The sequence below is a fragment of the Protopterus annectens genome, chromosome 3.part0, assembly GCF_019279795.1.
Source record: "Protopterus annectens isolate FY-2018-M chromosome 3.part0, PAN1.0, whole genome shotgun sequence".
Lineage (NCBI taxonomy): Eukaryota > Metazoa > Chordata > Ceratodontiformes > Protopteridae > Protopterus > Protopterus annectens.
In genome coordinates this window covers 902,931,759-902,944,539 of record NC_056731.1, presented here as the reverse complement: position 1 = coordinate 902,944,539, position 12,781 = coordinate 902,931,759, and the positions used below count along the sequence as shown (strand labels likewise).

The 12,781-nt window shown below is 40.7% G+C and overlaps 1 protein-coding gene across 1 annotated transcript in view; it reads right to left on the bottom strand.

Moving 5' to 3' along the window:
* PRKDC (protein kinase, DNA-activated, catalytic subunit) overlaps positions 1-12,781 on the bottom strand; it is a 4,917,417-nt gene that overhangs the window by 635,460 nt on the left and 4,269,176 nt on the right. The window contains exon 63 of the mRNA XM_044065724.1: positions 11,004-11,115. Coding sequence (XP_043921659.1) covers positions 11,004-11,115 — 112 coding nt within the window. The remainder of the gene's footprint in view (positions 1-11,003; positions 11,116-12,781) is intronic.

The following is a 12,781-nucleotide window of genomic DNA, read 5'->3' as shown; positions in this document are numbered from 1 at the left end:
TAATCTTACAGAGCATCTCCGATTTTGGCTCATATTTTTGTCTAGTCCCTTGGAATAATTTTTAATTTTCTGGTAAATCACTGAGAATTACAGTAAGTCAATAATGCTGGACATTACATGTACATATTTCTTATTGTTGAGAAAATGCACGTTGATGAGAAACCTGTTTTATTATCTTTTTAAAAAGTGAATTAGAGCAATATTTAAACATTTTCCCCAAGTTGGATCTTTTTCTTACACATTATTTTTGGATTTGCCCAGAAATTTTTAAGTAAAGATGTTGAGAGACATGCTGTTGTCTTGATTTACCGGGTTTCAAAGCCAGTAAAACACTTCACATACCTCCACTTACTTTCTATTTTTTCTGCAACTAGTAGTACATGCAGCAGATAAAGCTCTGTGCAGTACAAAGAATTATGATTTGGTTAGTGATTATAATCTGTAATTGTGTACTCTCAACAAGGATGTCAAGATTCATGTCTTGAGCCTTGTTCTCAAGGTGGATTCCGTGGGATCAATATATGGAATACACAATAAGCTGGTTATGATACGAAACCTAATCATAACTTGATAATATAATTTGTTAATCATGTTAATAAATTACATGATTCATTATATGTAACCTATGTCAACAAAGCATCTAAAGCATATTTGTTCCGAGGATGCATTTTGCAATTCTGCATTCAGTCTTTTATGAAGACTTCACCAGCATATGTAGCTGTGTGACCTCAATATAGTACTCTGCATTTGTTTGCACTGAAGCTCAACGGCTCAACTGTCACATTCCTGTTCACTTGCTCAGCACCTTCCACATCCACACTTCATTTTATCACCAGCAAAGGTGCGGCTCATCTTCTCTGGAACCACAGATAAGTCCAACACAAACACATTGGAGGACTGGATCTGAAAAAGATCCCCTTGCACTACTTCAGTAGTTACTTTCCTAAACCCTGACAATGTCACCATAATCCTCTGTGTCCTATTTCAATTATATAGCTGCAGAATTCTTCATTTCCTGTTCTATTCTCCAACTGCTCCAGTTTGATTACATCTACATATACTTCCCTTGGGGGTACATGGTAGTATTTCTTATAGGCTCATAGGAGGTTACTAGGCTAGCGGCCCTACAGCCTTTACAAGGCTAGCCATGTTAATCCCAAGTTGCCTCAATTGTCTTTGGTTAGAGGGACGTAATTTGCAGAGTGAGTCTATGATAAACATCAACTACCCTTGTCCATGAGGGACATGGGTGCCACCCTCGGGGTGAATTTGAGGTCTCCCATCCATTTGTCCAGGTTGCACTTAAATAGGGTCAGTGAGGAGCTCATAGTCAGAAATCTCAAAGTCAGCAACCAATGTGGGCTCATGGACAGAAGCTGTTGTCAACCAAACCTAACAAGTTTTAACAACTGTGTACAGCAAAACTTGACCAGGGCATGGTTGCAGGTTGGAGCACCACAGGATTATTTATAACTTTTATGAACCTCTCTATACACACACACACACACACACACACACACACACACACACACACACATGCATATAATACCTTTCCCTCATACTGTTTTGCTGCAGTGTACAACTAGTGGAAACAAAACAGCAGCAGTAAATGCATATTCTACATATTGTTTATCAAATAAGATAATTTCAAAGGCAGACAGAGCTTCTGCACTAAATACATTATGAAGTTGAAAACATGGATGATAAAATGCTAGAAAAATAGCAGAATAAATTCTCAAGAGCACAGTATTAGCTCACCTGTGAGAGAAAACTGAGACACCTTAAAAAACAGGTTTATACCACCCTGCATGACAAGGGTGTGACTAGGAAACATGGTACATGTATTTGGTCCTGTCAAAGGTAGAATGCATATCAACTAAAATTACAATGATTACTAGAAAAAGTGCTTTGCAAGGCAATGAAGTGTCCAAAGTCATTAATGTTTCTAAATCATGATGTCAAACCACTGTTTTGACAAAAATTAGCAGATGTTAGTACACATAATAATTACAAGTAGCAAAAAATACATAAATAGGAGAAAATAGGAAAGACAAGCCTACTACTGGGAAATCAGTACAAAAAAACAAATCAGAATTGTAAAAAAATATTCTCGGCATAAATATGGTTTTAGATGGTTGCTATGGCAGGTATACACTTAAGGAATCACTGCATTTTTTGAGAGGGAGCTCTTTTTCTCCCTTCTGTATCATTTTATGGCACCCTATCCAATGCCCACATCCATCAATAGGTAATCAGTCACCTTCTACCCCAGACTAAATCTGTGATGGCTGGGCCTGACGCAGGATCTAAGGACATCCTGGGGGTCTGGCTGTCAACATCTGTTCATTTAGGACGTATTCCATTGCTCGCCCCTCATTTTCAGTTCTTGTGGAAAAGTCTAAGGGTGAGCATAAAGTGGGGATGTGTGATGTTTCACCCCAGCTCTGCAGACTTTTCCGTGTGCTCTGTCTCTAATTCTATCATGTTTTGTAACATCTCTTCTCTAGCAGGCTCATACTGAGCTATTCTTTTCTTCATTGTGACCTCTGATTTTTGCAGTTTTTTTCAGTTTATCTGAATATCTGTATAAAGCTTATACCATTTTCCAGTCTTTGAGTTGATACACTCCTTCACTGTTTCATTTATTTTAATCAGCTCTGCATATATTTTACTTATTTTTTCCTCTAGATTACTGGAAGTCATGTCTTTCACCAAAGCTGGATCTTGAACTGCTTTTTGCTGAACAGCTGCTGGACTCTTCCCAGTCAGTGTTTTCTCTTCATCTCTTCTAGTTGATTTTCAGGCTAACTTAGCTTCTTCTTCTTTGCAGGCATTCAAGCAGTACACTTAATAGCCAAAAACTAAATTCTATTCAAACTTGACACTATTCCTGGCTGTAGTTTCTCAGTTTGTTTTCAAACTAGGCGAGCTACAGTCAAGCTATTGATCAGTGTGCAGGCATTGTGGAAGTCATGCTTGAATTTTGTCTTATGCATGCTGATTAATAAAAAAATAATGTATCAGAACAAAATAATTCATCCTTGTACAAACCAGAATGCACACATGTATATCAGCTGATCCCCCCCCAAAAGGAGAGATATCTATACCAAGCGATTGCAGCCCCCCAAACATCTCCAACGCCCAAGTGAGAACTGCTCTCTCCAAAGCAAAAAACACAGCATCCATGGGACCTGATGGTGTCCCCGGCTGTGTGCTCCACGAACTCAACGAGGAATTAAACCCACAGCTAGGACAGCTGTTTAATCATAGTCTTACCTCTGGATACGTACCCAGGGAGTGGCGCACTGCAACTGTGGTCCCACTTCACAAAGGCGGTGCCTCCACCGACCCTGGAAATTACCGGCCCATTAGCTTGACAAGCCTTATCTGCAAAGCCATGGAGAGGATCATAATGGACCTCATAAATAAAGACATAGGGAATTTGCAGACTTTGGATCCATCCCAGTTTGGCTTTGTCAAAGGCAGATCATGCCTTCTAAACTTGGTTGACTTTTTCGAAACAGTCACCAAAGCCATTGATGAGGGAAAGGCAGTCCATACAGCCTACCTCGATCTGGCGAAGGCCTTTGATACAATACCCCACTCGGGTATCATTGAAAAACTCATCAGCTTAAATGTTAACCCATACATCACAAGATGGGTTGCAAACTGGCTGAGTGACAGAACCCACAGGGTCAGAGTTGCTGGCGCCATGTCAGACTCAAAGCCTGTCACAAGTGGTGTACCACAGGGCTCAGTCCTGGGCCCACTCTTGTTTGGTATCTACTTTTCCGAACTACAAGCAAACACAGGAGGGTTATGGCTGACAAAGTTTGCAGATGACTGCAAACTGGGCGCCATAGTAGAAAACACATCTGACACAGATATCCTTCAGAAGGGTCTCACAGAAACGGATAACTGGTGCCAGAGCCATGGCCTAAAGTTAAATGCCAAAAAATGCATAGTCATACCCTTCGGGAAAAACAAGGTTACCCCTAGCTTCCAAATAGGTGGCAATCCACTGAGTACAGAAGAAGTTATCAGGGACCTGGGGACCCAGGTTGATAGTAGTCTGTCATTCGACACCCATGTAGCTAAAGTAGTTAGGAAGACCTTCTACATTGCCCACCTTATCATGAAGGGATTCTCATCTAGATCAAGGGAGGTCATAGTCTCCCTATACTCATCACTCATCAGACCAATGATTGAGTACAATGCCCCATTCGAATGTATCTGACCCGACACTTGCAGCAGCTGGAGAGGCCACAAAGTTCCTCACCAAAAGGATAAAGGGTCTCAAACATCTGTCCTATGCTGCCCGACTGAAAGAACTCCAGCTCTATTCAGTCGCCACCGCTTGCTCAGAGGTGACCTTTGCCTAACATACAAGGCCATGTCAAACCCAGATTTGATGAATATGCTTCACCTCAAAAATCTAGATCCGTCAGAGCCACAAGGGCGGAGACTTAAACCTCGACACGGCTATTAATAGGACGTGCTGGAGGGATAGATTCATCACCCAAAGACTCCCTATGCTGTGGAATAAAATCCCAGTATATGTGAGGCAGAGCACCTCGCTGGCCTTGTTCAAGAGAAATCTTGACCAATGGATGGGAGATCGCAGATATACCCCAGGGATTACCTCAGTGTCACTGCTCAACAGAGGCACAGCAAAATAATGGGTATAGTTCCCCATACTAAAGGGGTGGCGTAAGCCACAAAACTATGGGCTAGGCTTGTAAATGCCCTCGGGCAGATAGCCTAGTATGAACCTATGAACCTATGAACCTATGCAATAACCACCACTATGGTGGATAACGTTTGAGGATTTCCTGTTTTTCTATGTCCAGCTCTTTGCAGTTCTTGAAAGATTTAGCTTCTGGAAGGGAGGGGATGGTAGTATTGCTCCCTACTGGTGCACATCACCTTTCACCAAGTTAGACAGGTGTATCTGCCCCAGTTGCTTACTAGTTTGACTGCTGTCCACTGAGAGAAATCACTAGTAAAGTGCTCAAACAAATTAACAAAATCATATACTTTGCCGACTGTGATGAAAGGAGATACTGCCAGCACAGCTAGCTGGAATTTTGCATTTAATTACATGTCATTTGTGAATATCTAATTTATACAAGATGCAGGTGTTACAAACGTATTAGAACTGTATGTCATATAAGATGCTTGCGTTAGAATTGTATTATAATTGTATGTCATGTACATCAAACTGGTTTGAACAGATGTGTGTTGAAAAGGTATTTGCAAAATGCTGTGTTTAAAATGTATCCACAGTGTGCCCTACTGGAAGAGAACAGAAATGTACATGCACTACTGAACTGTTTAAATGTACATGTTAACAGAGGAAAGTGGAGAGTTAACTTCAGCCAAGCAAACTTTAGGAAAATATCTGAAATTAAACTACTTTATAGGCTATCTCACAGGCAGCCAGAGACACAGAGTCTGTATTAGGGAGCTTCCTGTATTGTCTTTAGGGTGAACTAATTACTAGTCTTGAAAGCATGAAGGAATGTACTTGTTTTATGACTTCCAGCATCTGCCAAAGATCCGAGTTAATGCCCTTATCTGGGTATTTTTACAGATAGATGGTATATGCTACCAGCTGCCATCAACGGTTGTTTTGGTCTGGGAACTAGAAGTCAGACGACAAGAAGTGATGTCATCATGTAAGCTATTGCAGAAGTAATATTTGAGATATTACTTTGAGAAGTCTCAGTGAGACAGAGCATTCTGCATTCTGTCTTGGACTTGACAACAACTAGAAGAACCATTCACCACATCATCTGCCTTGCTCTAATTTCAGTGATAACTACCTTATAGACTGGGCAGAAGGGGGCATAACTAGTAAACCTGTGCCAGCCTTTCCCAGGTGTGTGTGTGTGTGTGTGTGTGTGTGTGTGTGTGTGTGTGTGTGTGTGTGTGCATATCGCCTACTCAGAGGAAATCTCTGCCTAACATACAAAGCTATGTCAAACCCAGAGCTGTTAGACATGCAATCCCTCCGAGCTACACGCTCTAGGGACCTAAACCTTGTCACCACAATAAACAGAACATGCTGAAGGGATATATTCCTGTCCCAGAGACTTCCCATACTCTGGAACAGACCACCTATCTATGTCAAACAGAGCTCCTCATTAGCACTCCTCAAGAAAAATCGTGATGACTGGATGGGAAATGGGAAATTCACCCCAGGGATCACTTCTGTGGCTCTGCTCGACAGGGGCACAGGAAAATAATTTTCTTGGGTGGCGAAAGCCAGGATACATTTTTGGCTAGGCTTATATAGTCCCTAGGGCCAATAGCCTAGTACCTACATATGAACCTAAGTGTGTAGGGAACAGTATAACTCTCTTAGATAAAGTCAGGAATATAGTAAAGCTTAGTTTAGATGCTTTTCTTTATTTGCATGAGCCTGTACTGCAATGTTATTTTAAATATTTCCTGTGGTTTTGAACTCTGATGTCACTGTGAATATATATTTAGTATTGCTTGTTCTTTTAATTAGTATTAAATATATTTAAACCTTTCATTGTGGCTGATCTGTGTAGAGATATTTAAGTTTTGAGTGTACCTGCATACTTATATGGTGACACTGTATGGGCCACTCCTAGGAACCTTGCTCTTGGTCAAACTACCATTAGTATTAATATTACACAGTAAAATTGGGGACCCTTTAAGGGCCTTAAAGTAGCTGATAAGGGATTATAGTTTCAGTGATAACTACCTTATAGTCTGGGCAGAAGGGGCATAACTAGTAAACCTGTGCCAGCCTTTCCCAGGTGTGTGTGTGTGTGTGTGTGTGTGTGTGTGTGTGTGTGTAAAACAAATCTCCAAGAGTGCATGTGTCAGCTAGTTGGGGAGGGACACGAAGCTGGAGGACTTGGCTTGGTACCTTGGCTAAGGACTCAATTCTATAGCTGTGCCAGTGGGGAGTCTTATTGGGGATCTGGAGGAAGACGGAGAATCCAGCCCCAGACTGACTGTGTGCTCTTAAAGGAAACTGCACTTGATGCAGACACCTGCATCTGGAAATACTGTGTGTGTATTTGTCATTCTCTCAGTGAATGTCCTCCAATGTTGTCAGTGGTGAGGATTGCGGCTCCTTGATTACTTGTCCAGTGGAGGGCCGTCACACCGACATATAGGAAAAGCCCTCGGTGATGCTGGAAAGAGAGACCATCCTAAAACAAGGGGACATTGGAACAGTAATAGTGATACACTACAGATGATCTTCTCCCCAATCATCTGGTTTGATTAGTATTTTCCCAGTTATATCTGATTTTGAAGGCTTTCTGTATTCAGCAATTGTCACAGAGTCCCAATCAGTCAAAAAAAAAAATAGAACTGAATACTGAAGCACTAAGGTACCAAACAAGGCTCTAAGTCCTGCAATCATGGTGGAAGCAGTAAAGCTTGGTGCAATTTTTCATGTGGTTGTGACAGGGAAATGAATGGATTGACTTAAGGACATTTCTTAGATCAGATTTGAGAGTAAAATGGATTAGTCTTAACAGACAGCTGGTCCTTGTGAAAGACCAGAGGCGGTTCAACTTGTGGTACGCAGCTGTGAAGTCCTACAAGATTTATTGTCCACCAAGGAAAGCATCTTCCAAGAGACAAACTTTGGATCTTCTGAACCTGCCACCTTGAATGAGAGTATAATGAGCTTCATGAAGCTCTTGTCCCTGTGGCATGGAAGGGCAGGATACAGAGAACACTTAAGGAACTACTTGTCAAACACATTTGGGCTGTAGTTCTGCTTTTCCGCAGGTTATAATGTGCCAGAACAACAGAATTGTATGTCTCTGACCATGGGTTAACTAAGACGCAAGGTAAACTAGTGCCATAGTTAGTTCAGGATCACCTAAAAATTGAAGTGGCAGCACAAGACACTTTTTTACAAGCTGTCGCAACTTTTCTTATTGGCACAGTTTACGTGGCAGGTGGAAGGCTTTATGTTAGTTTCAGTCATTTCTTGACCTTCTAGTGGAAGATGCAGTTGGAACAGTGGATCTGAAGGAGCAGACATTCCTGTATGTATGGCACTGTCAACTTAATTGAGGGGATCATTCTTGGCTTGTACTGGCATAGGGTTCTAGTGCCACGGAACTGACCACTTGAAACCAAATTCTTCCCAGCATCATGTGGTAATGAGGATAAGCTTTGGTCTTCTCTGAATTTTGCTTGGAATTGCAGAATTAGAGGCAGGCTGTGACGTGACTCTCAACTGTGAAAGGGAGGATACATTAGTCATCATCTCACCCTTGCCTTCCTGAGCAAAGCAGAACTGGGAGAAAACTTCATTATCTGGTGTGATGAAAAAATCAATCTCTGGGGTGGCTCATTCTCAGAGCATGCTGACTAAACAAGTTTCCCTTATTCTTCACTCTGAGAAAGGAAATGGACCAAGGCCAAGGGAGTCATGTAGCACATTTATTTCTCCTATGATATGAACAGCGGTTAAATGCCCCAGTCTGCATCCCACTGTCAGGCCCATAGTGTCCTTCTGTAACTGAAGTACAAGTGTTGCTTGCCTATTTGTTTATTGAATGTAGGAGATGACCATAAAGACACTGGGTCATGGTGTAGTTACAACACAAGAGATGAGCCACAAGGTTTGCTCTTTTGCTTGCCTTCTTCCTCAGGATGGACACACCCATCCTCACTTGCCAATGCCTCAGATGCCTGAACCATTAACCTAACAGAGGTTCCCCTAAGCCCATAGTCAGGACTTTATCCCTCTACACTACATCACTGCTTAGTGCTAATTTTTTTTCAGATATTCTTTACAGTCCTTTCCTCTGTTTTGGAGGTGACAGTTTATTTTTTTTTTAAATGCCTTTTAAGATCTGTAACAGCTCACAACACTGGGCTTCTGGCTGACGCCTTTTAGTAATAGCTTTATGCGCCTTAGATGACAGCCAGGTCCTAAACCTGCTTTTTTGTTTTATAGACTCTCAATTCTTTGCACCTTGTCATTACTTATATATATATATATATACATACATATATATATATATATATATATATATATATATACACATGTATATATATATATATATATATATATATATATATATATATATATATATGTCTGTTGGTTTGTACATAATCACTGAAACAGGATAACTTGAGTTCTGAAGCTGGGGGTGGAGGAGAAAGTCCTCTTTGTCTCACTTATGTATTGGTCAACAGCCTGGGACTCTATGAATTTTGATGAGTCCTTAGGGGGGGGGGGGTTCACAAAGGCACTACTCAGCCAATACATGTTGGCAGTTAGTGTGACTCAGAGACACCCTGATTCAAAGCATTGTAAAACTGTAGAGAGAAGTGGCTCATTACCATGTATCTGAATTTAATAGTCTGCTATCACACCTGACAGAGATGATGTCAGCCCATACATCACAGTAGGATAGGCACCCCCTACATATGTACTCCCAGACAAGCCCCACCACACACACACACAAACACTTGCTCAGACTTAAGGAAACACTTTCCAACACCTTCACATATGTGAGTGGAGTTGGCACTTAATACCTACCCTCCCATAATTTAACCTAGCAGACCGGCAGACAGTCACATACATGTTCAGTCATGTGCTTGCTCCTTTACACACGCACTGACATGTAACTAGACACATACGCCCACAAGCCGGGCTTGACTCTACTTCGCTTTACTGCAGCTATTCCCACGAGAATGAATCGTGAATGCCGTTGAAATATGGCATTCATTTCTTCCTCCTTTAGGAAAGATCAGCTCAGAACAGTGATTCTTTAAATGTTTCTGCTCATTCAGACTACCCCATTTGCATGTGGCTTCCCCATTGAGCCCACCCCTCCCTGTTATGGCCACCACCAAGGTCTCTAAACCAGAAATGCTTGCTGTGATGTGGACACTTAAAAATTAAGGCTTCCACACATCATGGTAATTCTTTAAGAATTTATAAAATATTTCCATATTATTCCTTCTTAGATTTCAACCCCAAAATTCAGCCATCTGTCTTACTCCCTATGACCCTAATCCTCAGCTAAAAGGGTTGCATCCATTATTTATTGCTTACATAAATCACAGTATAAAATGTTTAAATATAATTTATTAGTTTTTCGTTAATACTAAATTTCAGTAATTTCTTTTAGCCACTTTGGTGGCATTGAGGAATAAAGCCCTATGACCAGCCAACATGGGTCTGATTACCTGCTCAGGCCAACTGTCGGATTGGCAGAGAGGGTGGTCTGTGAGTGTCTCTGGCTTTGATCCCTAGTGGAGGCTCGGGATGTTGGGTGGGGACATAGCAGACTTACAGCAGATATTTTGGACATGCCCCCAGATGGAACTGAAAGGCAAATGTTCACTTCATGACATTAATGTTTGGAAGGACTTTATGGGGAGGGGAGAAGTAAAGGAAAAAGTTAACTGTATGTACATAAAACAATTTTTTCTTAACAGTATTTCTATGGAACTTTTCACAATATAAATTGCATATTTTATAGTAAAGTATTTTTAGTTGTTCTTACACGTGATAAAGAATCTGCATTGAAAAATCCCATTCTTTCCTTAATTCTTGACTTACCCACCCCCACCCTGCTTCATCACCATCCCTTTCCATGTTGAATTATTGCTTTCTGCTTGTGTTTTATATAAGAGCCTTACATGTGTAGCTCTGAAATATCCCTTCAAATCAGGTAATCCTAAATCCTGTATTACTAGTGATAAGCTTATCTGCATTCTACTTGCTCCTATAAATCTGGGTTGTAGCTGAAAAATGTCACTGACCAGCTCACTTCCTCAGTCCCAATCAGCAACTAAACAAACAAACCCATTTGAAGGATTCCTAGAATTCTTCACAGTATTTCTATGAGCAATACTTCTACATACCCATTCTGAATTTATAAGTTTACCTGGTTTTCAGATAGAAAAAAAAACAAAGTGAAATTTTTCTGCAATTATTACCAGAAGTACTTCAACCTTAGAATTTTGAATCATTTCCATACCTATTGGTAATAATATCATCCCAAACATTAATGGGGTCCATCTTTGCATCTGGGTAACGATTTGTCCAAATTTTGAGCAGTCTCTTCACTGAATCTTGAGAATTGTAGCAGTCTGAAAGAAAACAACATATCTGAAAAGGTCTTCCTAATGTAACAGCTTTGTGTCACACAGAATTCATAACAGCATGCTTAAGAAAGGTGAATTGTTACTTATTTTCAAATTAATTTTTTGAATATATTTCTTCAACCAAAACATGTTTTTACTTATTTAATATACTTTGCGCTTCTCCATGGAACTCTGTCTACATCAGCTCAAGACTATATCTTTCAGGTCATGGCTACTGCAGGCGATGGTCTCTATCATCCCTGTCATAGCAAGTGCTTTAGTCATTCTGGGAACTCTGTAGTAAGACCCTTTACTGTATGCAGCTCCCTTACATGGAATGAGGGGTCAGTGGTTTATTAATATGTAAGTGATGGCATTTTCAGCAGCTCTCCTGCAGACAAAGTGGTCTCTGCGTGGCTGATCTGGCTACTGTTCATTAAGCAGAACGCACTCTCCCTCCATTTTCTATGCCCTATATTTCCTTAGACACTTAGGACTACAAAGTGTTCACGTCATCCAAACATTCCCTTACCCTGTTGCGACTATTACTGTCTCCAGCCTCCACTAGTAGTCACAATCTAACAGCACTTAAACTGTTCTTAACTAAATGAATGCTACTAAAGCTGATTTTAACCTTTTGATTTTGGTTGCCATTCAGCAACTGTAATCTGTTTGTAAATCCACATAACTACTGTTGAGTACAGAAATACAAACTCTGTGGTAAAATGGTCTTACTCAAAGTATATACCATGTTTAACATACCATGCAATTAGAATATAAAAAGAGCAATGCATCTTAAAATAAACATGAAGTCAGTGGATCCTCTCTTCAATACCCTGCTGATAATGAAGAATGCAAAGTCCCAATGCATTTGTCAAAGTATATGTCAAAATTGTCTGCTGGCAGCAAAGTGACAGTTGCAGCATCATCCTGACAGCCCCAAAGACTGGATAAAGACTTTTTTTTTTTAAAATTTTACAAGAATAGTCCTATTATTAAAGGTAGCCATTGGGGTAGTTCAGCATTTTTTTCTTTTAAACCTTACCCACCTTATGCCAACCCAGAAACAACCTCCGGGTGCAGATGGTAGGGGGCATCCGTATTGCACTGTTTCCTCACTTCCACAATGAGATAATAGCAGGATATCCTTGTCCACCCACATGAAGCATGATGCAGTTATTCTTTTGGTCTGCACTAGGGAACTCAGAGCACATTCATGTCTCCCTTGGACTTCTGCACTTTCTCTCCCACCAGGTCAGGTATGCCCACCTTCCCCGATTGCATAATCCACTGCCAGAGCTGCTAATCAAACTATTCTTACCTGGACTGTAGTTGGATTTTACCCCTCTACACTACCAGTCCAACATGAAAAGTTTTTTTTCTTAGTTTGTAGGAAGGATGGCTGGTTCCCGTATGAAATGTCAGTACTTGTAATGCCAAGTGCTGACAGACAGAAAAAAAGAATATTCAGGAGAAAAGCAAATCTCCAACTTTGTACTACTCTTTTAAATTGTTTTTTTTTGGGGGGGGAACCCTCCACACCCCCAAATTTATATACACCAACTCCAAGATCTCCATACTTCCGCAAAGAGGGAATATTCCAGAAAATAGCCATCTCAGACTTGATATATACAAGTAAATGTTTTTCCCGCCATTCAGTCTCCATGTTTCG